Source organism: Engystomops pustulosus, unplaced genomic scaffold (genome assembly GCF_040894005.1).
Source record: "Engystomops pustulosus unplaced genomic scaffold, aEngPut4.maternal MAT_SCAFFOLD_181, whole genome shotgun sequence".
NCBI classification, from domain to species: Eukaryota; Metazoa; Chordata; class Amphibia; order Anura; family Leptodactylidae; genus Engystomops; species Engystomops pustulosus.
Window position 1 is genome coordinate 187,653 of NW_027285061.1, and position 22,338 is coordinate 209,990.

The 22,338-nt window shown below is 57.8% G+C and overlaps 2 protein-coding genes across 4 annotated transcripts in view; one reads left to right on the top strand and one right to left on the bottom strand.

The window, feature by feature from the left end:
- MON1A (MON1 homolog A, secretory trafficking associated) lies at nucleotides 1-16,753 on the bottom strand. Of its 3 annotated transcripts, none has more exons than XM_072131951.1 (6): nucleotides 16,407-16,623; nucleotides 13,678-13,918; nucleotides 13,232-13,612; nucleotides 11,671-12,436; nucleotides 515-656; nucleotides 1-313 (listed from the first exon to the last, which is right to left on the bottom strand). In XM_072131951.1, exons 2-6 carry the CDS (start codon nucleotides 13,769-13,771, stop codon nucleotides 173-175), a joined length of 1,524 nt encoding a protein of 507 aa, XP_071988052.1. In that variant the 5' UTR covers nucleotides 13,772-13,918; nucleotides 16,407-16,623; the 3' UTR covers nucleotides 1-172. The 3 variants fall into 3 exon arrangements, with proteins under 3 accessions (XP_071988052.1, XP_071988053.1, XP_071988054.1); XM_072131952.1 differs by having other exon boundaries at nucleotides 16,400-16,623; XM_072131953.1 differs by lacking the exons at nucleotides 13,678-13,918; nucleotides 16,407-16,623 and adding an exon at nucleotides 16,633-16,753.
- LOC140108774 (uncharacterized) overlaps nucleotides 16,742-22,338 on the top strand; it is a gene marked incomplete at its 3' end in the record, with an annotated part of 12,548 nt that continues 6,951 nt past the window's right edge. The window contains exons 1-5 of the mRNA XM_072131947.1: nucleotides 16,742-16,858; nucleotides 17,437-17,498; nucleotides 17,649-19,488; nucleotides 19,656-19,745; nucleotides 20,195-20,264. Coding sequence (XP_071988048.1) covers nucleotides 16,826-16,858; nucleotides 17,437-17,498; nucleotides 17,649-19,488; nucleotides 19,656-19,745; nucleotides 20,195-20,264 — 2,095 coding nt within the window. The remainder of the gene's footprint in view (nucleotides 16,859-17,436; nucleotides 17,499-17,648; nucleotides 19,489-19,655; nucleotides 19,746-20,194; nucleotides 20,265-22,338) is intronic.

Below are 22,338 nucleotides of genomic sequence, written 5' to 3' on the forward strand. Positions count from 1 at the left end.
TGAGGTGTCATGTGATTTAATGAAACAAATGTACAACATACAATACAAGGGGAAGATAAGAGACCCCCGGAGTGGCCTGATCAGTAGGGGGCGCCGTATGTGCTGCATCCTGTAGTCCGTGTGGGGTCAGCGCAGGCAGCTCTGGGCACAGCTGAGATTTTGTGGCACTGTGTCAGTACGTGGGGGAGCTCAGGATGAACAGTCTCTCCTCCTCCTTGCGGATCCAGCGCAGAAGTCGGGAGACGCCACTTACGGCTGAAGACTTGGTCCCCAGGGGGCTGAAACACGCGAAGATCTCAAAGGCCTCTGTCACCTGCAGAGCAAGAGGAGGCGTCACCACAAACATGCACCTGCCAGGGCCCCGGGAAAGCTGGGTGGGGAGGGGCAAGGGCAGTCCCATGGCAATCTCTCAGTATTTCCAGGATCTCCGCTTGCCGTTGCGCTCGTGTGCACCAGCCTGCAGATGACTGACAGCAAGCAGAGATCCTGGTGGTGGTCGGCTCTGGCTACTCACCCAGGCCAGGGCGTTCTCCTGGGGTCCCATGTGATGGATGGTGGTGAGCGGGTGGGCGCTGCAGTGGGCGCGGCCATGTAGATACCGGTACAGGGACACCAGGCGCTTCTCCTCCGCGTCATAGGGAGGGCTCATCACAGGACTGCGGGGACATCATCATCATCAGGAAGAGGCAGATCCCTAACAAGACACAACTTACCCCAAACACCCTGCGGAAGGTTTTTACCAGACTTCTGCCCTTCACCTCCATTTGTGATAGAGCCCGGGCCCCACTAATCAGGGCAACTGCAGCCCTGCCCCCAGTCTAACGCCCGCAGCCCCCTCCCCAAGTCTAACGCCCGCAGCCCCCTCCCCCAGTCTAACGCCCGCAGCCCCCTCCCCCAGTCTAACGCCCGCAGCCCCCTCCCCCGGTCTAACGCCCGCAGCCCCCTCCCCCGGTCTAACGCCCGCAGCCCCCTCCCCCGGTCTAACGCCCGCAGCCCCCTCCCCCAGTCTAACGCCCGCAGCCCCCTCCCCCAGTCTAACGCCCGCAGCCCCCTCCCCCAGTCTAACGCCCGCAGCCCCCTCCCCCGGTCTAACGCCCGCAGCCCCCTCCCCCGGTCTAACGCCCGCAGCCCCCTCCCCCGGTCTAACGCCCGCAGCCCCCTCCCCCGGTCTAACGCCCGCAGCCCCCTCCCCCGGTCTAACGCCCGCAGCCCCCTCCCCAAGTCTAACACCCGCAGCCCCCTCCCCCGGTCTAACGCCCGCAGCCCCCTCCCCCGGTCTAACGCCCGCAGCCCCCTCCCCCGGTCTAACGCCCGCAGCCCCCTCCCCCGGTCTAACGCCCGCAGCCCCCTCCCCCAGTCTAACGCCCGCAGCCCCCTCCCCCAGTCTAACGCCTGCAGCCCCCTCCCCTAGTCTAACGCCCGCAGACCCTCCCCCAGTCTAACGCCCGCAGCCCCCTCCCTCAGTCTAAAAGCTGTAGAAAAAAATCAAAATGAGGCTCATTTACTAAGGGTCCGTGGACCGCGATTCTGTCAGGTTTTCCAAATATTTCCGTTTTGCCCTGAATTGGGCCGGGGTTTTGGCGCACACGATCGCATTGTGACGCATCGCCGCCAGCATGCGACAGAAATGGGGGGGGGGGGTGTTGTGCCGTCGGACAACCCGACGGATTCGGACAAACCGCGGAATTTAAAAACTAAATTGTGTTGCAGGATCAAGCACTTACATGCACCAGGAAGGAGAAGGTGAACTCCAGGGACCTGAGCGGGGAAGCGACACATGCAGGATATCGGGCGCAGGATCTTAGTGACTCCCCGCACAGCACATTATACATGGACAATGCACTTACATGCACCAGGAAGGAGAAGGTGAACTCCAGGGACCTGAGCGGGGAAGCGACACATGCAGGATATCGGGTGCAGGATCTTAGTGACCCCCCGCACAGCACATTATACACGGACAATGCACTTACATGCACCAGGAAGAAGAAGGTGAACCCCAGGGACCTGAGCGGGTAAGTGACGCATGCAGGATATCGGGGGAAGGATCTTAGTGACTCCCCGCACAGCGCATTATACACGGACAATGCACTTACATGCACCAGGACGAAGAAGGTGAACTCCGGGGACCTGAGCGGGGAAGAAACACATGCAGGATATCGGACGCAGGATCTTAGTGACTCCCCGCACAGCGCATTATACACGGACAATGCACTTACATGCGCCAGGAAGAAGAAGGTGAACTCCAGGGACCTGAGCGGGGAAGTGACACATGCAGGATATCGGGTGCACGATCTTAGTGACTCCCCGCACAGCACATTATACACAGACAATGCACTTACATGCACCAGGAAGAAGAAGGTGCACTCCGGGGACCTGAGCGGGGAAGCGACACATGCAGGATATCGGTTGCAGGATCTTAGTGACTCCCTGCAAAGCGCATTATACACGGACAATGCACTTACATGCGCCAGGAAGAAGAAGGTGAACTCCAGGGACCTGAGCGGGGAAGTGACACATGCAGGATATCGGGTGCACGATCTTACTTACTCCCCGCACAGCACATTATACACAGACAATGCACTTACATGCACCAGGAAGAAGAAGAAGGTGAACTCCTGGGACCTGAGCGGGGAAGTGACACATGCAGGATATCGGGTGCAGGATCTTAGTGACTCCCCGCACAGCGCATTATACACGGACAATGCACTTACATGCGCCAGGAAGAAGAAGGTGAACTCCAGGGACCTGAGCGGGGAAGAGACACAAGCAGGATATCGGGCGCAGGATCTTAGTGACTCCCCGCACAGCGCATTATACACGGACAATGCCCTTACATGCACCAGGAAGGAGAAGGTGAACTCCGGGGACCTGAGCGGGGAAGTGACACATGCAGGATATCGGGGGCAGGATCTTAGTGACTCCCCGCACAGCACATTATACACGGACAATGCACTTACATGCACCAGGAAGAAGAAGGTGAACTCCAGGGACCTGAGCGGGGAAGTGACACATGCAGGATATCGGGGGCAGGATCTTAGTGACTCCCCGCACAGCACATTATACACGGACAATGCACTTACATGCACCAGGAAGAAGAAGGTGAACTCGGGGGACCTGAGCGGGGAAGAGACACATGCAGGATATCGGGCGCAGGATCTTAGTGACTCCCCGCACAGCGCATTATACACGGACAATGCACTTACATGCACCAGGAAGAAGAAGGAGAACTCCGGGGACCTGAGCGGGGAAGCGACACATGCAGGATATCGGGCGCAGGATCTTAGTGACTCCCCGCACAGCGCATTATACACGGACAATGCACTTACATGCACCAGGAAGAAGAAGGAGAACTCCGGGGACCTGAGCGGGGAAGCGACACATGCAGGATATCGGGTGCAGGATCTTAGTGACTCCCCGCACAGCACATTATACACAGACAATGCACTTACATGCACCAGGAAGAAGAAGGTGAACTCCGGGGACCTGAGCGGGGAAGCGACACATGCAGGATATCGGGGGCAGGATCTTAGTGACTCCCCGCACAGCGCATTATACACGGACAATGCACTTACATGCACCAGGAAGAAGAAGGTGAACTCCAGGGACCTGAGCGGGGAAGTGACACATGCAGGATATCGGGTGCAGGATCTTAGTGACTCCCCGCACAGCACATTATACACGGACAATGCACTTACATGCACCAGGAAGAAGAAGGTGAACTCGGGGGACCTGAGCGGGGAAGAGACACATGCAGGATATCGGGCGCAGGATCTTAGTGACTCCCCGCACAGCACATTATACACAGACAATGCACTTACATGCACCAGGAAGAAGAAGGTGAACTCCGGGGACCTGAGCGGGGAAGCGACACATGCAGGATATCGGACGCAGGATCTTAGTGACTCCCCGCACAGCGCATTATACACGGACAATGCACTTACATGCACCATGAAGAAGAACGTGAACTCCAGGGACCTGAGCGGGGAAGCAACATATGCAGGATATCGGGCGCAGGATCTTAGTGACTCCCCGCACAGCGCATTATACACGGACAATGCACTTACATGCACCATGAAGAAGAAGGTGAACTCCGGGGACCTGAGCGGGGAAGCGACACATGCAGGATATCGGGCGCAGGATCTTAGTGACTCCCCGCACAGCGCATTATACACGGACAATGCACTTACATGCGCCAGGAAGAAGAAGGTGAACTCCAGGGACCTGAGCGGGGAAGCGACACATGCAGGATATCGGGCGCAGGATCTTAGTGACTCCCCGCACAGCACATTATACATGGACAATGCACTTACATGCACCAGGAAGAAGAAGGTGAACTCCAGGGACCTGAGCGGGGAAGCGACACATGCAGGATATCGGGCGCAGGATCTTAGTGACTCCCCGCACAGCGCATTATACATGGACAATGCACCAGGAAGAAGAAGGTGAACTCCAGGGACCTGAGCGGGGAAGTGACACATGCAGGATATTGGACGCAGGATCTTGGTGATTCCCCGCACAGCGCATTATACACGGACAATGCACTTACATGCACCAGGAGGAAGTAGGTGAACTCTGGGGACCTGAGCGGGGAAGTGACACATGCAGAATATTGGGCGCATGATCTTAGTAACTCCCCGCACAGCGCATTGTACATGGACAAAGCACTTACATGCACCAGGAAGAAGAAAGTGAACTCCGGGGACCTGAGCGGGGAAGCGACACATGCAGGATATCGGGGGCAGGATCTTAGTGACTCCCCGCACAGCACATTATACACAGACAATGCACTTACATGCACCAGGAAGAAGAAGGTGAACTCCAGGGACCTGAGCGGGGAAGCGACACATGCAGGATATCGGGCGCAGGATCTTAGTGACTCCCCGCACAGCACATTATACACGGACAATGCACTTACATGCACCAGGAAGAAGAAGGTGAACTCCAGGGACCTGAGCGGGGAAGCGACACATGCAGGGTATCAGGCGCAGGATCTTAGTGACTCCCCGCACAGCGCATTATACACGGACAATGCACTTACGTGCACCAGGAGGAAGAAGATGAACTCCGGGGACCTGAGCGGGGAAGCGACACATGCAGGATATCGGGTGCAGGATCTTAGTGTCTCCCCGCACAGCACATTATACATGGACAATGCACTTACATGCACCAGGAAGAAGAAGGTGAACTCCGGGGACCTGAGCGGGGAAGCGACACATGCAGGATATTGGGTGCAGGATTTTAGTGACTCCCCGCACAGCGCATTATACACAGACAATGCACTTACATGCACCAGGAAGAAGAAGGTGAACTCCAGGGACCTGAGCGGGGAAGCGTCACATGCAGGATATCGGGTGCAGGATCTTAGTGTCTCCCCGCACAGCACATTATACATGGACAATGCACTTACATGCACCAGGAAGAAGAAGGTGAACTCCGGGGACCTGAGCGGGGAAGCGACACATGCAGGATATCGGGTGCAGGATCTTAGTGTCTCCCCGCACAGCACATTATACATGGACAATGCACTTACATGCACCAGGAAGAAGGTGAACTCCGGGGACCTGAGCGGGGAAGCGACACATGCCGGATATCAGGTGCATGATCTTAGTGACTCCCCGCACAGCGCATTATACACAGACAATGCACTTACATGCACCAGGAAGAAGAAGGAGAACTCCGGGGACCTGAGCGGGGAAGTGACACATGCAGGATATCGGGTGCAGGATCTTAGTGACTCCCCGCACAGCGCATTATACACGGACAATGTACTTACATGCACCAGGAAGAAGAAGGTGAACTCCGGGGACCTGAGCGGGGAAGCGACACATGCAGGATATCGGACGCAGGATCCTAGTGACTCCCTGCACAGCGCATTATACACGGACAATGCACTTACATGCACCAGGAAGAAGAAGGTGAACTCCAGGGACCTGAGTGGGGAAGCGACACATGCAGGATATCGGGTGCAGGATCTTAGTGACTCCCCGCACAGCACATTATACACGGACAATGCACTTACATGCACCAGGAAGAAGAAGGTGAACTCCGGGGACCTGAGCGGGGAAGTGACACATGCAGGATATCGGGCGCAGGTTCTTAGTGACTCCCCGCACAGCGCATTATACACGGACAATGCACTTACATGCACCAGGAAGAAGAAGGTGAACTCCAGGGACCTGAGCGGGGAAGTGACACATGCAGGAAATTGGACGCACGATCTTAGTGAATGGCAGCAGAACCCGAATCCTCGGAGAACAAACCGCGGGATCGCGACAGGTCCGGGTAAGTAAATCTGCCCCATTGTGTACTCCCCTTCCGACGCCCCCCGGCAGGTTCTCTTTCATCCATCAATGCTCCGGTATTGTCTGTGTCCCCGCGTGGTCGTCGCAGGCGCCATAACGTCACGGTGCCTGCCACGGACCACGCGGGGACATGGAGCTGATGCCGGAGCATTGATGGATAGAAGAGAACCTGCCTGGGGGCGTGGGAGGGCGAGTTCTCCGTTTTCCAGCACATTTTACTTGAGTATATACGGTATTTTTAATGATTTCTTTTTGGGGTGTTTTTTTTAAACTTTTTTTGTATTTTTACATTAGTAGGATATGAACTAGTGATCGATCATGTGTGATCACTGCCTCATACTAATGCGCTGCAATAACCATGTATTACAAGTGTGGTGGCCAGAGGTGGCACTCGGAGACCTTTCTGTGGGCACTCAGGCCATTGCCACAATTTCACCAAACAGGACCAAATCCATCAAATCTTCCTGCAGTCCCAAGCAACTTAAGGGATGCTCCTCTCAGCGCTATTTTAAAGCGACACTTCATTGGCTGTTTGAAACTGCAGAAGTGAGAAGGTGCTGACTGGACTGCATGGTCTTTGGAGGTCCTCCTGCTGGACCCACCATTCTTCCTGGAGAGAAGCTACAATGAGCGTGTGAATTTGCCCTCCTTCTTTCAACTGTATTGGTGGCCTCAGGAGAGGGAATACAACTGAATGATGTTGAAGGATCTTGGTTGTAGTTTGGGCACTCAGTCTCTAAAAGGTTCCCCATCACTTGCCTAAGCCAACACTCACTTTAAAGGGGTTGGCCACTTTTCTATAAATCTCTTCCATTAGACTTGTATGTATGTACTGTGTATGTAGCTGTACCTTCCCCTGTTCTTCCCAGGCAGCACTTTCTATCACTATACAACTTCCCGTTTCTCCCTCCTCAGTCCGTCCTAGTGGCCGCCTCCAGTGTGTCTCTCTCAGTCCGTCCTAGTGGCAGCCTCCAGTGTGTCTCTCTCTTTGTCCGTCCTAGTGGCAGCCTCCAGTGTGTCTCCTTCTCTCAGTCCGTCCTAGTGGCAGCCTCCAGTGTGTCTCTCTCTCTCTCTCTCAGTCCGTCCTAGTGGCAGCCTCCAGTGTGTCTCCTTCTCTCGGTCCGTCCTAGTGGCAGCCTCCAGTGTGTCTCCTTCTCTCGGTCCGTCCTAGTGGCAGCCTCCAGTGTGTCTCTCTCTCTCTCAGTCCGTCCTAGTGGCAGCCTCCAGTGTGTCTCTCTCTCGGTCCGTCCTAGTGGCAGCCTCCAGTGTGTCTCCTTCTCTCAGTCCATCCTAGTGGCAGCCTCCAGTGTGTCTCTCTCTCTCAGTCCGTCCTAGTGGCAGCCTCCAGTGTGTCTCTCTCTCTCTCAGTCCGTCCTAGTGGCAGCCTCCAGTGTGTCTCTCTCTCGGTCCGTCCTAGTGGCAGCCTCCAGTGTGTCTCCTTCTCTCAGTCCATCCTAGTGGCAGCCTCCAGCGTGTCTCCTTCTCTCAGTCCATCCTAGTGGCAGCCTCCAGTGTGTCTCTCTCTCTCTCAGTCCGTCCTAGTGGCAGCCTCCAGTGTGTCTCTCTCTCTCTCTCTCAGTCCGTCCTAGTGGCAGCCTCCAGTGTGTCTTTTCTCTCGGTCCGTCCTAGTGGCCGCCTCCAGTGTGTCTCTCTTTCTCAGTCCATCCTAGTGGCAGCCTCCAGTGTGTCTCTCTCTCTCAGTCCATCCTAGTGGCAGCCTCCAGTGTGTCTCTCTCAGTCCGTCCTAGTGGCAGCCTCCAGTGTGTGTCTCTCTCTCAGTCCATCCTAGTGGCAGCCTCCAGTGTGTCTCTCTCTCTCAGTCCATCCTAGTGGCAGCCTCCAGTGTGTCTCTCTCTCTCAGTCCGTCCTAGTGGCAGCCTCCAGTGTGTGTCTCTCTCTCTCAGTCCATCCTAGTGGCAGCCTCCAGTGTGTCTCTCTCTCTCAGTCCATCCTAGTGGCAGCCTCCAGTGTGTCTCTCTCTCTCTCAGTCCATCCTAGTGGCAGCCTCCAGTGTGTCTCTCTCTTTCAGTCCATCCTAGTGGCAGCCTCCAGTGTGTCTCCTTCTCTCAGTCCGTCCTAGTGGCAGCCTCCAGTGTGTGTCTCTCTCTCAGTCCATCCTAGTGGCAGCCTCCAGTGTGTCTCTCTCTCTCAGTCTGTCCTAGTGGCAGCCTCCAGTGTCTCTCTCTCTCTCTCAGTCCATCCTAGTGGCAGCCTCCAGTGTGTCTCCTTCTCTCAGTCCGTCCTAGTGGCCGCCTCCAGTGTGTCTCTCTCTCTCTCAGTCCATCCTAGTGGCAGCCTCCAGTGTGTCTCTCTCTCTCTCAGTCCATCCTAGTGGCAGCCTCCAGCGTGTCTCTCTCTCTCAGTCCATCCTAGCGCCAGCCTCCAGTGTGTCTCTCTCTCTCAGTCCGTCCTAGTGGCAGCCTCCAGTGTGTCTCTCTCTCTCTCTCAGTCCGTCCTAGTGGCAGCCTCCAGTGTGTCTCTCTCTCTCAGTCCATCCTAGTGGCAGCCTCCAGTGTGTCTCTCTCTCTCAGTCCATCCTAGTGGCCGCCTCCAGTGTGTCTCTCTCTCTCAGTCCATCCTAGCGGCAGCCTCCAGTGTGTCTCTCTCTCTCAGTCCATCCTAGCGGCAGCCTCCAGCGTGTCTCTCTCTCTCAGTCCATCCTAGCGCCAGCCTCCAGTGTGTCTCTCTCTCTCAGTCCGTCCTAGTGGCAGCCTCCAGTGTGTCTCTCTCTCTCTCTCAGTCCGTCCTAGTGGCAGCCTCCAGTGTGTCTCTCTCTCTCAGTCCATCCTAGTGGCAGCCTCCAGTGTGTCTCCTTCTCTCAGTCCGTCCTAGTGGCAGCCTCCAGTGTGTCTCTCTCTCTCAGTCCGTCCTAGTGGCAGCCTCCAGTGTATCTCTCTCTCTCAGTCCGTCCTAGTGGCAGCCTCCAGTGTGTCTCTCTCTCTCAGTCCGTCCTAGTGGCAGCCTCCAGTGTGTCTCTCTCTCTCAGTCCGTCCTAGTGGCAGCCTCCAGTGTGTATCTCTCTCTCAGTCCATCCTAGTGGCAGCCTCCAGTGTGTCTCCTTCTCTCAGTCCGTCCTAGTGGCAGCCTACAGTGCGTCTCTCTCTCTCAGTCCATCCTAGTGGCAGCCTCCAGTGTGTCTTTTCTCTCGGTCCGTCCTAGTGGCCGCCTCCAGTGTGTCTCTCTCTCTCAGTCCATCCTAGTGGCAGCCTCCAGTGTGTCTCCTTCTCTCGGTCCGTCCTAGTGGCAGCCTCCAGTGTGTCTCCTTCTCTCGGTCCATCCTAGTGGCAGCCTCCAGTGTGTCTCCTTCTCTCAGTCCGTCCTAGTGGCAGCCTCCAGTGTGTCTCTCTCTCTCAGTCCGTCCTAGTGGCAGCCTCCAGTGTATCTCTCTCTCTCAGTCCGTCCTAGTGGCAGCCTCCAGTGTGTCTCTCTCTCTCAGTCCGTCCTAGTGGCAGCCTCCAGTGTGTCTCTCTCTCTCAGTCCGTCCTAGTGGCAGCCTCCAGTGTGTATCTCTCTCTCAGTCCATCCTAGTGGCAGCCTCCAGTGTGTCTCCTTCTCTCAGTCCGTCCTAGTGGCAGCCTACAGTGCGTCTCTCTCTCTCAGTCCATCCTAGTGGCAGCCTCCAGTGTGTCTTTTCTCTCGGTCCGTCCTAGTGGCCGCCTCCAGTGTGTCTCTCTCTCTCAGTCCATCCTAGTGGCAGCCTCCAGTGTGTCTCCTTCTCTCGGTCCGTCCTAGTGGCAGCCTCCAGTGTGTCTCCTTCTCTCGGTCCATCCTAGTGGCAGCCTCCAGTGTGTCTCCTTCTCTTAGTCCGTCCTAGTGGCAGCCTCCAGTGTGTCTCCTTCTCTTAGTCCGTCCTAGTGGCAGCCTCCAGTGTGTCTCCTTCTCTCGGTACATCCTAGTGGCAGCCTCCAGTGTGTCTATTTCTCTCGGTCCGTCCTAGTGGCAGCCTCCAGTGTGTCTCTCTCTCTCAGTCTATCCTAGTGGCAGCCTCCAGTGTGTCTCCTTCTCTCAGTCCATCCTAGTGGCAGCCTCCAGTGTGTCTCCTTCTCTCAGTCCGTCCTAGTGGCAGCCTCCAGTGTGTCTCCTTCTCTCAGTCCGTCCCAGTGGCAGCCTCCAGTGTGTCTCCTTCTCTCAGTCCGTCCCAGTGGCAGCCTCCAGTGTGTCTCTCTCTCTCAGTCCGTCCTAGTGGCAGCCTCCAGTGTGTCTATTTCTCTCGGTCCGTACCAGTGGCAGCCTCCAGTGTCTTTTCCCTCAGTCCTGGGAGAGGGAAGGGAGCAGGATAAGCCATAATCTCCTGCTACAGGTCCCTCCCATTTATAAGTGCACAGACATGTAAACAAAGATCCTACAGAGAGTCTGCACAACACAATAGAAGAAGCATCAGGGATGATAAATCAATTGGTGAACATTCAGGGAATAAAGGGGTTTTTCCACTCAGGCAAGCTAGGCCCTATTCACGGTCCTATCAGTGGGGGGGTGAGGGGTCAGTCGGACCCTCGCCGATCACAAGAACGAGTGGTCCGACCGACCCCTCGCCGCTCCGTCAGACTAATGGAGCAGCCTAACTTACCTTCGTGGGAAAACCCCTTTAAGGCAGTAGAAGCACATGGACAATTTATGTTAAAGAGTGGCCAAGCCCTTTAAGGATTTCCAGCAGTTACAGGAAGATATCCCGCTCACAGCCGTGACTTAAATCTAGGTGGGGCCTTGACAATGCAGACATTGGGGCATGATCCCACGGTGCGTTGTCCGATGAGGAATCGGGTGCTGCCGCGATTCACTAGGGTCGTGCGTCCAATTTCCTGCATGTGTTGCTTCCCAGCCCAGGTCCGCCGGAGTTCACGTTCTTCTTCCTGGTGCATGTAAGTGCTGATCTTGTGACACAATTCTGTTTTTAAATTCTGCGGTTTGTCCAAATCCGTTGGGTTGTCCGACGGCACGCCCCCATGATTTCTGTTGCATGCAAACCGGCGCCGATACGCCACAATCCGATTGCATGCGGCAAAAACCTGGGAAAATTCAGCGCAAAAAGTAAATATTCGGAAGACCCGACAGAATTGCGGTCCACGGACCCTTAGTAAATGAGCCCCAATGTGTTTTTGTGTTATGCTGAAAATAATAAAGCAATAACAGATTTAGAAAAAAAAAAAAAGTGTCCATTGCAATCATCAGGGGAAGCTTCCGACTTTGGGGAGGGGGTCCATACAGTGCTAGGGGTTGCTACTACCCAGGCCTGGGGTCAATAGCTTCTCATTACATGAGCAAAGACTCGCTTACCAATCATACCAGTGCAGGGTCTCCTCAATCCCCCCTGACTCCACAGGCCGCGGCCCCCCCTGCATTTACCTCCATCATTCATCACACATCTCACCTGGTGTAGAGGCCGGAGCTCTTGGACTTGTACAGAAAATGTCTGAGCTCCGGGATTCCGACCTGCTCCACGTCATAGCGCGCCCCCCTCAGAGCCTCCTTCAGGGGTCCCCATGTCCCCCGCTTCTCCAGCCGCTCCATGATCTTCTTCTTGCAGTTGGAGACAGTGAAGAAGTCCTCGCGATCAGTGGAGACCATCAGCAGGAGCAGCTCTGGGTTGTGGCTCAGGTACGAGATGTGAGTGTGGAAGAAGCCAGAAGGGTTAAACTTGGGGAGACACACAGGGGTCCAGGCCTCACCCTCCCGGAAGGAGCTGGAGGAGGTCACCAGGTTGAAGAGCAGGTGGATGTCAATGGGGTGCAGATACTGGTCCTTCCTCCGCACCAGGGTGAGCAGCTGCTGCCTGGACATGAGGATGGAGAAGACCAGGCTCTTGGCCTTGGCCTGCTGCAGACAGTGTGTGGTGGCCTCACGCAGTGCGGGGGCCATGGGGAGACAGCGCACCGCCCCTAGGAGGAAGCTGGGGTCCCTGTCCATGGAGTCCAGCAGGTTGTCAGTGATGCGTTCGGAGCCGGAGAGAAGCCGCCGCAGGTCATAACTGGGGCGCTGCTGGAAGAGGTGGTGCAGCTGCGCGGCCGTCACCAGGCTGACAATCTGGTAGTAGATGTAGAGCAGCTCCTGCGCCAACTCCTGCTCCGACTGCCGGCCGTGCGACACCGAGACCAGCACCAGAGGGGAGCGCCGCACAAACACCACCACATAACCCTCTGCAAGAGAAGAGACAGGTCATGGACAGGCTGCCTCCCCCCCACCCAACATACAGCCCTTTCCTGCCCTGCCACCCCTGCCTCCCCCCCATGTAAATCCCCCCCCCCCCCCGCGTGTACAGCTCCTCCCTGCCCCCCCCCCCACATGTACAGCTCACCCCTGCACATTGCGGTACCCAGCTTTCCCCAGTGCAGTAGCCCCTGTGTTGTCCGGTACCCAGCTTTCCCCAGTGCAGTAGCCCCTGTGTTGTCCGGTACCCAGCTTTCCCCAGTGCAGTAGCCCCTGTGTTGTCCGGTAACCCAGCTTTCCCCAGTGCAGTAGCCCCTGTGTTGTCTGGTAACCCAGCTTTCCCCAGTGCAGTAGCCCCTGTGTTGTCTGGTAACCCAGCTTTCCCCAGTGCAGTAGCCCCTGTGTTGTCTGGTAACCCATCTTTCCCCAGTGCAGTAGCCCCTGTGTTGTCTGGTAACCCAGCTTTCCCCAGTGCAGTAGCCCCTGTGTTGTCTGGTAACCCAGCTTTCCCCAGTGCAGTAGCCCCTGTGTTGTCAGGTACCCAGCTTTCCCCAGTGCAGTAGCCCCTGTGTTGTCCTGTACCCAGCTTTCCCCAGTGCAGTAGCCCCTGTGTTGTCCTGTACCCAGCTTTCCCCAGTGCAGTAGCCCCTGTGTTGTCCGGTACCCAGCTTTCCCCAGTGCAGTAGCCCCTGTGTTGTCCTGTACCCAGCTTTCCCCAGTGCAGTAGCCCCTGTGTTGTCCTGTACCCAGCTTTCCCCAGTGCACTGGCCCCTGTGCTCCGGTACCTGCGTGGATGGAGCGGATGGCGTTCTTGCCGGTCTCCAGGAATGAGACAAGCGCCATCATGACCCCGGCAGTGCTGGACAGCGCCTCCTCTGACTGATAGCGGGAATACACGGGCTTCCCTGCCTCGCTCAGTACAAAGACATGCTTGTGGTGGTGGTACCAGTCGTCCAGCGCCCGGGCTCCTCCATCAGCGGGGGGCAGGGGGTCCTCACACTCAGGAGTCTCCTCGTGGCTGAGCTGGGTGCTGAGGTTACTGAAGTCCTGGCTGATCTCCTCGAGGCTTTCCCCCTGTGGCTCCGGGCTCCCAGGCCCCTCCACCTCTCCACTCAGGTCCTCGTAGGACTGGGCATGGACAAACATGGCTTCATCCTGGCTGGCACCTGCGGAGAGGTCAGAGGTCAGAGCGGCCCCTGCAGAGGCTGGAGACTGCGGAGCTGACACTCACCGGGCTCCGTCCCCTGGGTTAGTGCGGGCGCTGGGCTCTCGGAGCGGTCGCCTCCCTCTTCTAGAGTCAGTGATGGAGCTGCTGCAGACGTCATGGCTGAACCACAAGTCCCAGCATGCCCTGACACTCCCAGCCCTCACCTGGCCGAGGGCCCTAGCTCACAGCTGCAGTGACCTGGGGACAGCCAGAGGTCAGGACCAACCCTGCTGCATTGTGGGGGAGGAGATTCTGCTGCAAGAAACTGAAGAAGAAAACCATTAAATTCCGGGTCAGCGCCGGAGGTCACAAGGTCACCACGGGGGTCGCAAATGTCACCACGGGGGTCACATCCGGGGGTCGCAACTGTCACCACGGGGGTCAGAGCCGGGGGTCACAACTGTCACCACGGGGGTCAGAGTCGGGGGTCACAACTGTCACCACAGGGGTCAGATCCGGGGGTCGCAACTGTCACCACAGGGGTCAGATCCGGGGGTCGCAACTGTCACCACGGGGGTCAGAGCCGGGGGGTCACAACTGTCACCACGGGTGTCACAACTGTCACCACGGGGTTCAGAGCCGGGGGGTCACAACTGTCACCACGGGGTCAGAGCCGGGGGGTCACAACTGTCACCACGGGGGGTCACAACTGTCACCACGGGGGGTCACAACTGTCACCACGGGGGGTCACAACTGTCACCACGGGGGGTCACAACTGTCACCACGGGGGTCAGAGCCGGGGGGTCACAACTGTCACCACGGGGGTCAGAGCCGGGGGGTCACAACTGTCACCACGGGGGTCAGAGCCGGGGGGTCACAACTGTCACCACGGGGGTCAGAGCCGGGGGGTCACAACTGTCACCACGGGGGTCAGAGCCGGGGGGTCACAACTGTCACCACGGGGGTCAGAGCCGGGGGGTCACAACTGTCACCACGGGGGTCAGAGCCGGGGGGTCACAACTGTCACCACGGGGGTCAGAGCCGGGGGTCACAACTGTCACCACGGGGGTCAGAGCCGGGGGTCACAACTGTCACCACGGGGGTCAGAGCCGGGGGTCACAACTGTCACCACGGGGGTCAGAGCCGGGGGTCACAACTGTCACCACGGGGGTCAGAGCCGGGGGTCAGAACTGTCACCACGGGGGTCAGAGCCGGGGGGTCACAACTGTCACCACGGGGGTCAGAGCCGGGGGTCACAACTGTCACCACGGGGGTCAGAGCCGGGGGGTCACAACTGTCACCACGGGGGTCAGAGCCGGGGGCGGTCACAACTGTCACCACGGGGGTCAGAGCCGGGGGCGGTCACAACTGTCACCACGGGGGTCAGAGTCGGGGGTCACAACTGTCACCATGGGGGTCAGAGCCGGGGGTCACAACTGTCACCACGGGGGTCAGAGCCGGGGGGGTCACAACTGTCACCACGGGGGTCAGAGCCGGGGGGGTCACAACTGTCACCACGGGGGTCAGAGCCGGGGGGGTCACAACTGTCACCACGGGGGTCAGAACCGGGGGGTCACAACTGTCACCACGGGGGTCAGAGCCGGGGGGTCACAACTGTCACCACGGGGGTCAGAGCCGGGGGGGTCACAACTGTCACCACGGGGGTCAGAGCCGGGGGGGTCACAACTGTCACCACGGGGGTCAGAGCCGGGGGGGTCACAAATGTCACCACGGGGGTCAGAGCCGGGGGGTCACAACTGTCACCACGGGGGTCAGAGCCGGGGGGTCACAACTGTCACCACGGGGGTCAGAGCCGGGGGGTCACAACTGTCACCACGGGGGTCAGAGCCGGGGGGTCACAACTGTCACCACGGGGGTCAGAGCCGGGGGGGTCACAACTGTCACCACGGGGGTCAGAGCCGGGGGGGGGGGGGTCACAACTGTCACCACGGGGGTCAGAGCCGGGGGGGGGGGGGGGGGGGGTCACAACTGTCACCACGGGGGTCAGAGCCGGGGGGTTACAACTGTCACCACGGGGGTCAGAGCCGGGGGGTCACAACTGTCACCACGGGGGTCAGAGCCGGGGGGTCACAACTGTCACCACGGGGGTCAGAGCCGGGGGGTTACAACTGTCACCACGGGGTCAGAGCCGGGGGGGGGGGGGGGTCACAACTGTCACCACGGGTGTCAGAGCCGGGGGGTCACAACTGTCACCACGGGGGTCAGAGCCGGGGGGTCACAACTGTCACCACGGGGGTCAGAGCCGGGGGGGTCACAACTGTCACCACGGGGGTCAGAGCCGGGGGGGGGGGGGGGGTCACAACTGTCACCACGGGGGTCAGAGCCGGGGGGGGGGGGGGTCACAACTGTCACCACGGGGGTCAGAGCCGGGGGGTCACAACTGTCACCACGGGGGTCAGAGCCGGGGGGGGGGGGTCACAACTGTCACCACGGGGGTCAGAGCCGGGGGGTCACAACTGTCACCACGGGGGTCAGAGCCGGGGGGTCACAACTGTCACCACGGGGGTCACAACTGTCACCACGGGGGTCAGAGCCGGGGGGTCACAACTGTCACCACGGGGGTCAGAGCCGGGGGGTCACAACTGTCACCACGGGGGTCAGAGCCGGGGGGGTCACAACTGTCACCACGGGGGTCACAACTGTCACCACGGGGGTCACAACTGTCACCACGGGGGTCAGAGCCGGGGGCCACAGCGTCACCATGGGGTCAGAGCCGGGGGCACAGAGCAGCCCCTGTGCTCACTACACAGAGACCCCGTATAATGGCGGGAAATACAGAACATACCACACACCTGGATCCTCACAGGGGGACTACAAATCCCAGCATGCCACTCCCCCAGGTCCTGCAGCTTTCTCTTCCGCAGGCACTACACTTCCCGGCATCCCTCGCTCCTCCCCGCGCACTGACCCTCGGGACTTGCAGTCCACACCGTGTTATTTCCGCTTTTCCCTGAGAATAAGGACCACGGGTCCCACAAAGCCTTGCGGCGAGGAGCGCGTGACGTATTTCCGCCTTACACCGGAAGTCTCTGTTTTTCGCTTCTAAGAGGATCGGCGGAGAGCTGAGGCGCCTGACTGGTAACGGAACCGGGGACGTTGGGGGCGGGGCCGACGGTAATCACTCGCTAACGTCGAAGAGCAGGACAGGGCGCAGCGGGGGCGATGCCGAGTCTTCTAGTAGTCTGCCTATAACGTGACCTGTAGAGGATAAATGGTCCCTCTGCTGTGGGGAGGGATTGTGGATGTTAGTGGTTATCCTCCTCCTCCTCCTCCTTGGCGATGCTGTGTGCGGCGCTGCTCGGATGTAGTGAAAAGTCCCACCCTCCAAGGGATCAAATACATGTGTCTTTGTAGGGGAAGGTATTGTCTCCTCATGGGAGGGGCCTGGTGGAGGGGGCGGCGATTGTCTCCTCATGGGAGGGGCCTGGTGGAGGGGGCGGCGATTGTCTCCTCGTGGGAGGGGCCTGGTGGAGGGGGGGCGGTGATTGTCTCCTCGTGGGTGGGGGTGCCGATTGTCTCCTCTTGTAGGGGCCTGGATAATGGGGTTGCCTTGGGGGGGGGGGGGTGTAGGGATGGAAACCCGAAGAGGGGGGTTGGATCTCTTTGGGGTAGGGGCCGGAGGAGGGGTTGGATATCGTCTTCCCCCAGGTGGGGGGCCTGCTAGGGTGAGGGATGGGGGGGGGGGTGTCTATTGTCTCCACTCTGGGGTCACCTCCTCCTCAGGGGCTGATGCTTATATACCATGATTCTGGTATATAAGATGTAGAAGGAGGGGGCCATGTTGGGTGTCACATGACTAATTTCTGTTAAATTTCTCTGCAGATTTGCCTTTCCCTGGCAGTGAACATGTGGGACACCCCCCGACAACCCCCGCCCGGATTTCGGTGAGTGTTTGATATATTTGATTTAATTCCACAGGAGGGGACGGCACGACTTTCTGCTCTTCCCTATTGGAAGGTGCTGGATGTGAAGTTGCCCTGAAAGCCGCTGCTCTGTACAGGGCACAGCTTAACCTTTTCTGCTTTTCTTTTCAGGGGCGAAGCATTTACACCTAGAATCCCCCCCGGCCCCCATCCCAGAATGCGAGGACGACCGCCTTTCCCTTTCCGGGATGGCCCCAGGGGATCTAATCCTCATTTTAGTGGCCCTGGAGTTGCTCCCTTCATGCACAGGGATATGGCAATAGACAGACACTGGGAACAGGAGCAGCTGCACCCCTCCAGGAGGCCGAGGCTGAACATGAATTATAGGGCCCTGGCACCTGATATGGACTACAGAGAGAGAGAAGCCTCCATCACGGCTGCAAGAGGGATGCCGGATGTGGACTACAGACACGAAGGAGCAGCCATTGCCTACAGGGAGAGACTGCCACCCCCTCTCATCTTCAGAGAGCGTGAGAGCCTGGAGTACAGGAGGAGGATGCTGGCGGAGATGGAGCTGCGAGAGCGGGAGGCGCTGGAGCAGCAAAGGCAGAGGATCAGCTCCATGCCGGACTTCTCCCAGAGGGAAATGGAGGAGCTGGAGTACAAGCGTCGCCTGGACGCCCTGCAAGACATTGTCCTGAGACAGCGAGAATCCTCAGACTTGGTGTTCAGAGACAGGGGGGGTGGAGACATGATGCAGAGAGAGCGCTCGCCATTAGATAGGGGACTCCCTGCACATGTCCGAGAATCTGCGGACCTAGACCTAAGGTTCAGGAAGCCCGACATGAACTTCATGGACCAAGAGAAGGAACTGGACTACAGAGAGAGGATGGTGATCGGCTACTCCCACAACGATACTGAGACAAAGGGCCCGGGGCCTAAGTACATGGAGGGGGCCAACCTGAAGGAGACAGCCGCCAATAAGAAGGAAGTGGAGATTCCCGGCATTAATAGTGACACTGATTATCGGGAGAAAGAGAGCGTAGACTTAGATTACCGGGAAAAAGAGACCTCCGATTCAGACTACAGAGACAACACAGACTCAGATTACAGAGACATAGAGGCTATTGACTCAGATTACTGGGGTAAAGAGAGCGCCGATTCAGACTACCGTGAAAGAGAGAGTGCAGACACAGATTACCGCAAGAGTGAAGATGGCACAAAAAAGAGCGCAGACACAAAGAAGATGCCTGCTGGTGGTGCAAAGATGGAGACAAAAGAAAAAGAACTCAAAAGATCAATGGTGGCTCCTGCTCCGGTGCCCCCAGGTGCAGAGCAGAGGATCCCCTTCCTGCCTTATGAGGAGCCGCCAATTCCACCTCCGTCCAAGATGAATAATAAGGCTCCTGTTCAGGAGGGGCCACTGTCCACAGCAAAGGGGGAGTCAGACAAGTGCGCCTACCCCGGGAAGCTGGACGTAGACTTTAGAGATCAACCCAAGCCAGAAGACCTTAACCTAGACACCAAGGAGGCGCCAAGCAAAGTCCTAGCATACCCAACGGACATCAAAGAGCCCCGACCTGGGGACCAAGACATGCGCAGCAAGGACATGGCTCAGGCCGGAGGCGATCAAGACTTCAGGATGGGTAAATACCTGCAGAAGAAGGATGAGGACTTCCGCGGAGGCAAGGAACAGACCTCGGTGGACATCCTCAGCCAGAGCTCCCTGCTCTATGACTTCCTCAAACTGGCAGCTAAGGAGTTAAAGCAGCAAGAAAAAGGAGGCGCCAGGGCAGTGGCGGGTGCTCACACCCCAGAGAAGCCTGCAAAGGCCAAGACCCCTCACCCTGCCCCCAGCAGCAAGTTAGCAGCCGTGGGACAATCCACCGGCGTGGAGTTCCTGGGCAGACGGGACACGGACTACAGAAACCAGGAGTACAACGATGTGGACCTCAGAGTGGCTCGAGGTCCAGACAGAAAATCCCACGATGACCTTCAACCTGGAAGTAAGGTAGGCTCCCCCAGTTATGGCACATTCTTGGCAACCTGTGTATGTCAGAGAACATACAGAGTGATGATGAGGGCCCTATGGGGGAGGGGGCATGTGATGCAAGGAGGGCACCTATAGAAGTGAGAGATGAATCCCTAAGCTAATGCATCTTGCCTCTCTCCCCTCAGGACAAGGACTACAGGAGGACTACTATCCCCGACGGGGCCACCAGGATCATATGGCTGGATGGCCTCCCAACCGGAGCATCCAGGGAAGAGGTAAGTGCTCTCCTGTAAGTCTCTGCCTGCAGGGGGCAGCGTGGTGTGAGGGGGTTAGTAGAGTTGTTTGTTCCAGAACAAGGATGAAGGAAGCTCACACTAGTGAGCGCCCCCCTCTGGCAGAATCTGCTCTTAGCTTCTTATGCAAGCTAAGGCCGGGCGTCTAAGGCAGGCCGGGCGTCTGGCGGCGAGGTGCGGAGGCGGGCCGGGCGTCTGGCGGCGAGGTGCGGAGGCGGGCCGGGCGTCTGGCGGCGAGGTGCGGAGGCGGGCCGGGCGTCTGGCGGCGAGGTGCGGCGGCGGGCCGGGCGTCTGGCGGCGAGGTGCGGCGGCGGGCCGGGCGTCTGGCGGCGAGGTGCGGCGGCGGGCCGGGCGGCGAGGTGCGGAGGCGAGTCGGGCGTCTGGCGGGGTATCAGTCTGTCCATCCTCTCATTGTCCCTTTTGCTCCGCAGATCCTCTCGGCGCTCTCCGGCGCGCACCGTCTGCCCGATGATGGGGTGAACCTCATTGGATACATTCCAGGTGGGTGCCCATGTGAATGATGTCACCTGCTGCAGACCCCTGGCCAGGCACAGCTGCTCCCACCCCCACTTAGAGGATCCCTGCTGCCCCCACTGCCATGTACCCCAGGAGCAAAGGTCCTGCCCAGTCCTGGTGGGTTGGTGCCCATTGAATAATAGGGGGCGTTGCCTTTTCATCCGCTCCTCCCAATGTAATGGACCCCGGCACCCTCCGACCTGGAGTTGATTATTCCTTGTGCAGATTCTGAAGTGTCCAAACTTGTAGGGGGGGGGGGGGTGATACATATACTGGAGATCAGAGTACAGGGGGGGGGATACATATACTGGAGATCAGAGTACAGGGGGGGGGGGATACATATACTGGAGATCAGAGTACAGGGGGGGGGATACATATACTGGAGATCAGAGTACAGGGGGGGGGATACATATACTGGAGATCAGAGTACAGGGGGGGGATACATATACTGGAGATCAGAGTACAGGGGGGGGATACATATACTGGAGATCAGAGTACAGGGGGGGGGTACATATACTGGAGATCAGAGTACAGGGGGGGGGATACATATACTGGAGATCAGAGTACAGGGGGGGGGGATACATATACTGGAGATCAGAGTACAGGGGGGGGGTACATATACTGGAGATCAGAGTACAGGGGGGGGGGGTACATATACTGGAGATCAGAGTACAGGGGGGGGGTACATATACTGGAGATCAGAGTACAGGGGGGGGGTACATATACTGGAGATCAGAGTACAGGGGGGGGGGTACATATACTGGAGATCAGAGTACAGGGGGGGGGTACATATACTGGAGATCAGAGTACAGGGGGGGGGTACATATACTGGAGATCAGAGTACAGGGGGGGGATACATATACTGGAGATCAGAGTACAGGGGGGGGGGTACATATACTGGAGATCAGAGTACAGGGGGGGGGATACATATACTGGAGATCAGAGTACAGGGGGGGGGGATACATATACTGGAGATCAGAGTACAGGGGGGGGGGATACATATACTGGAGATCAGAGTACAGGGGGGGGTACATATACTGGAGATCAGAGTACAGGGGGGGGATACATATACTGGAGATCAGAGTACAGGGGGGGGGGTACATATACTGGAGATCAGAGTACAGGGGGGGGATACATATACTGGAGATCAGAGTACAGGGGGGGGGGGTACATATACTGGAGATCAGAGTACAGGGGGGGGTACATATACTGGAGATCAGAGTACAGGGGGGGGGGTACATATACTGGAGATCAGAGTACAGGGGGGGGGGGGTACATATACTGGAGATCAGAGTACAGGGGGGGGGGTACATATACTGGAGATCAGAGTACAGGGGGGGGATACATATACTGGAGATCAGAGTACAGGGGGGGGGTACATATACTGGAGATCAGAGTACAGGGGGGGGGGTACATATACTGGAGATCAGAGTACAGGGGGGGGGATACATATACTGGAGATCAGAGTACAGGGGGGGGGGATACATATACTGGAGATCAGAGTACAGGGGGGGGGGGTACATATACTGGAGATCAGAGTACAGGGGGGGGGGTACATATACTGGAGATCAGAGTACAGGGGGGGGGGTACATATACTGGAGATCAGAGTACAGGGGGGGGGGGATACATATACTGGAGATCAGAGTACAGGGGGGGGGGGGGATACATATACTGGAGATCAGAGTACAGGGGGGGGGATACATATACTGGAGATCAGAGTACAGGGGGGGGGGATACATATACTGGAGATCAGAGTATATTGATGACCAGGGTTCTCCTTACACGGTCATTGACATCGCTGGGGAACACTCGTAGTATAATCTCAGGTGAGGACGGGGATAGAGGCCGTATAGTGACATCACCTGGGAACACTCGTAGTATAATCTCAGGTGAGGACGGGGATAGAGGCCGTATAGTGACATCGCTGGGGAACACTCGTAGTATAATCTCAGGTGAGGACGGGGATAGAGGCCGTATAGTGACATCGCTGGGGAACACTCGTAGTATAATCTCAGGTGAGGACGGGGATAGAGGCCGTATAGTGACATCACCTGGGAA

Excerpts from the sequence above, each read along its gene's own strand:
- MON1A (XM_072131951.1), bottom strand. The coding sequence starts at position 13,771 with ATGACGTCTGCAGCAGCTCCATCACTGACTCTAGAAGAGGGAGGCGAC. Across the intron at positions 657-11,670 it reads AGCTCCGGCCTCTACACCAG|TCCTGTGATGAGCCCTCCCT; the intron begins GTGAGATGTGTG and ends ATGTCCCCGCAG. Across the intron at positions 314-514 it reads AGGAGAACGCCCTGGCCTGG|GTGACAGAGGCCTTTGAGAT; the intron begins GTGAGTAGCCAG and ends CTTGCTCTGCAG.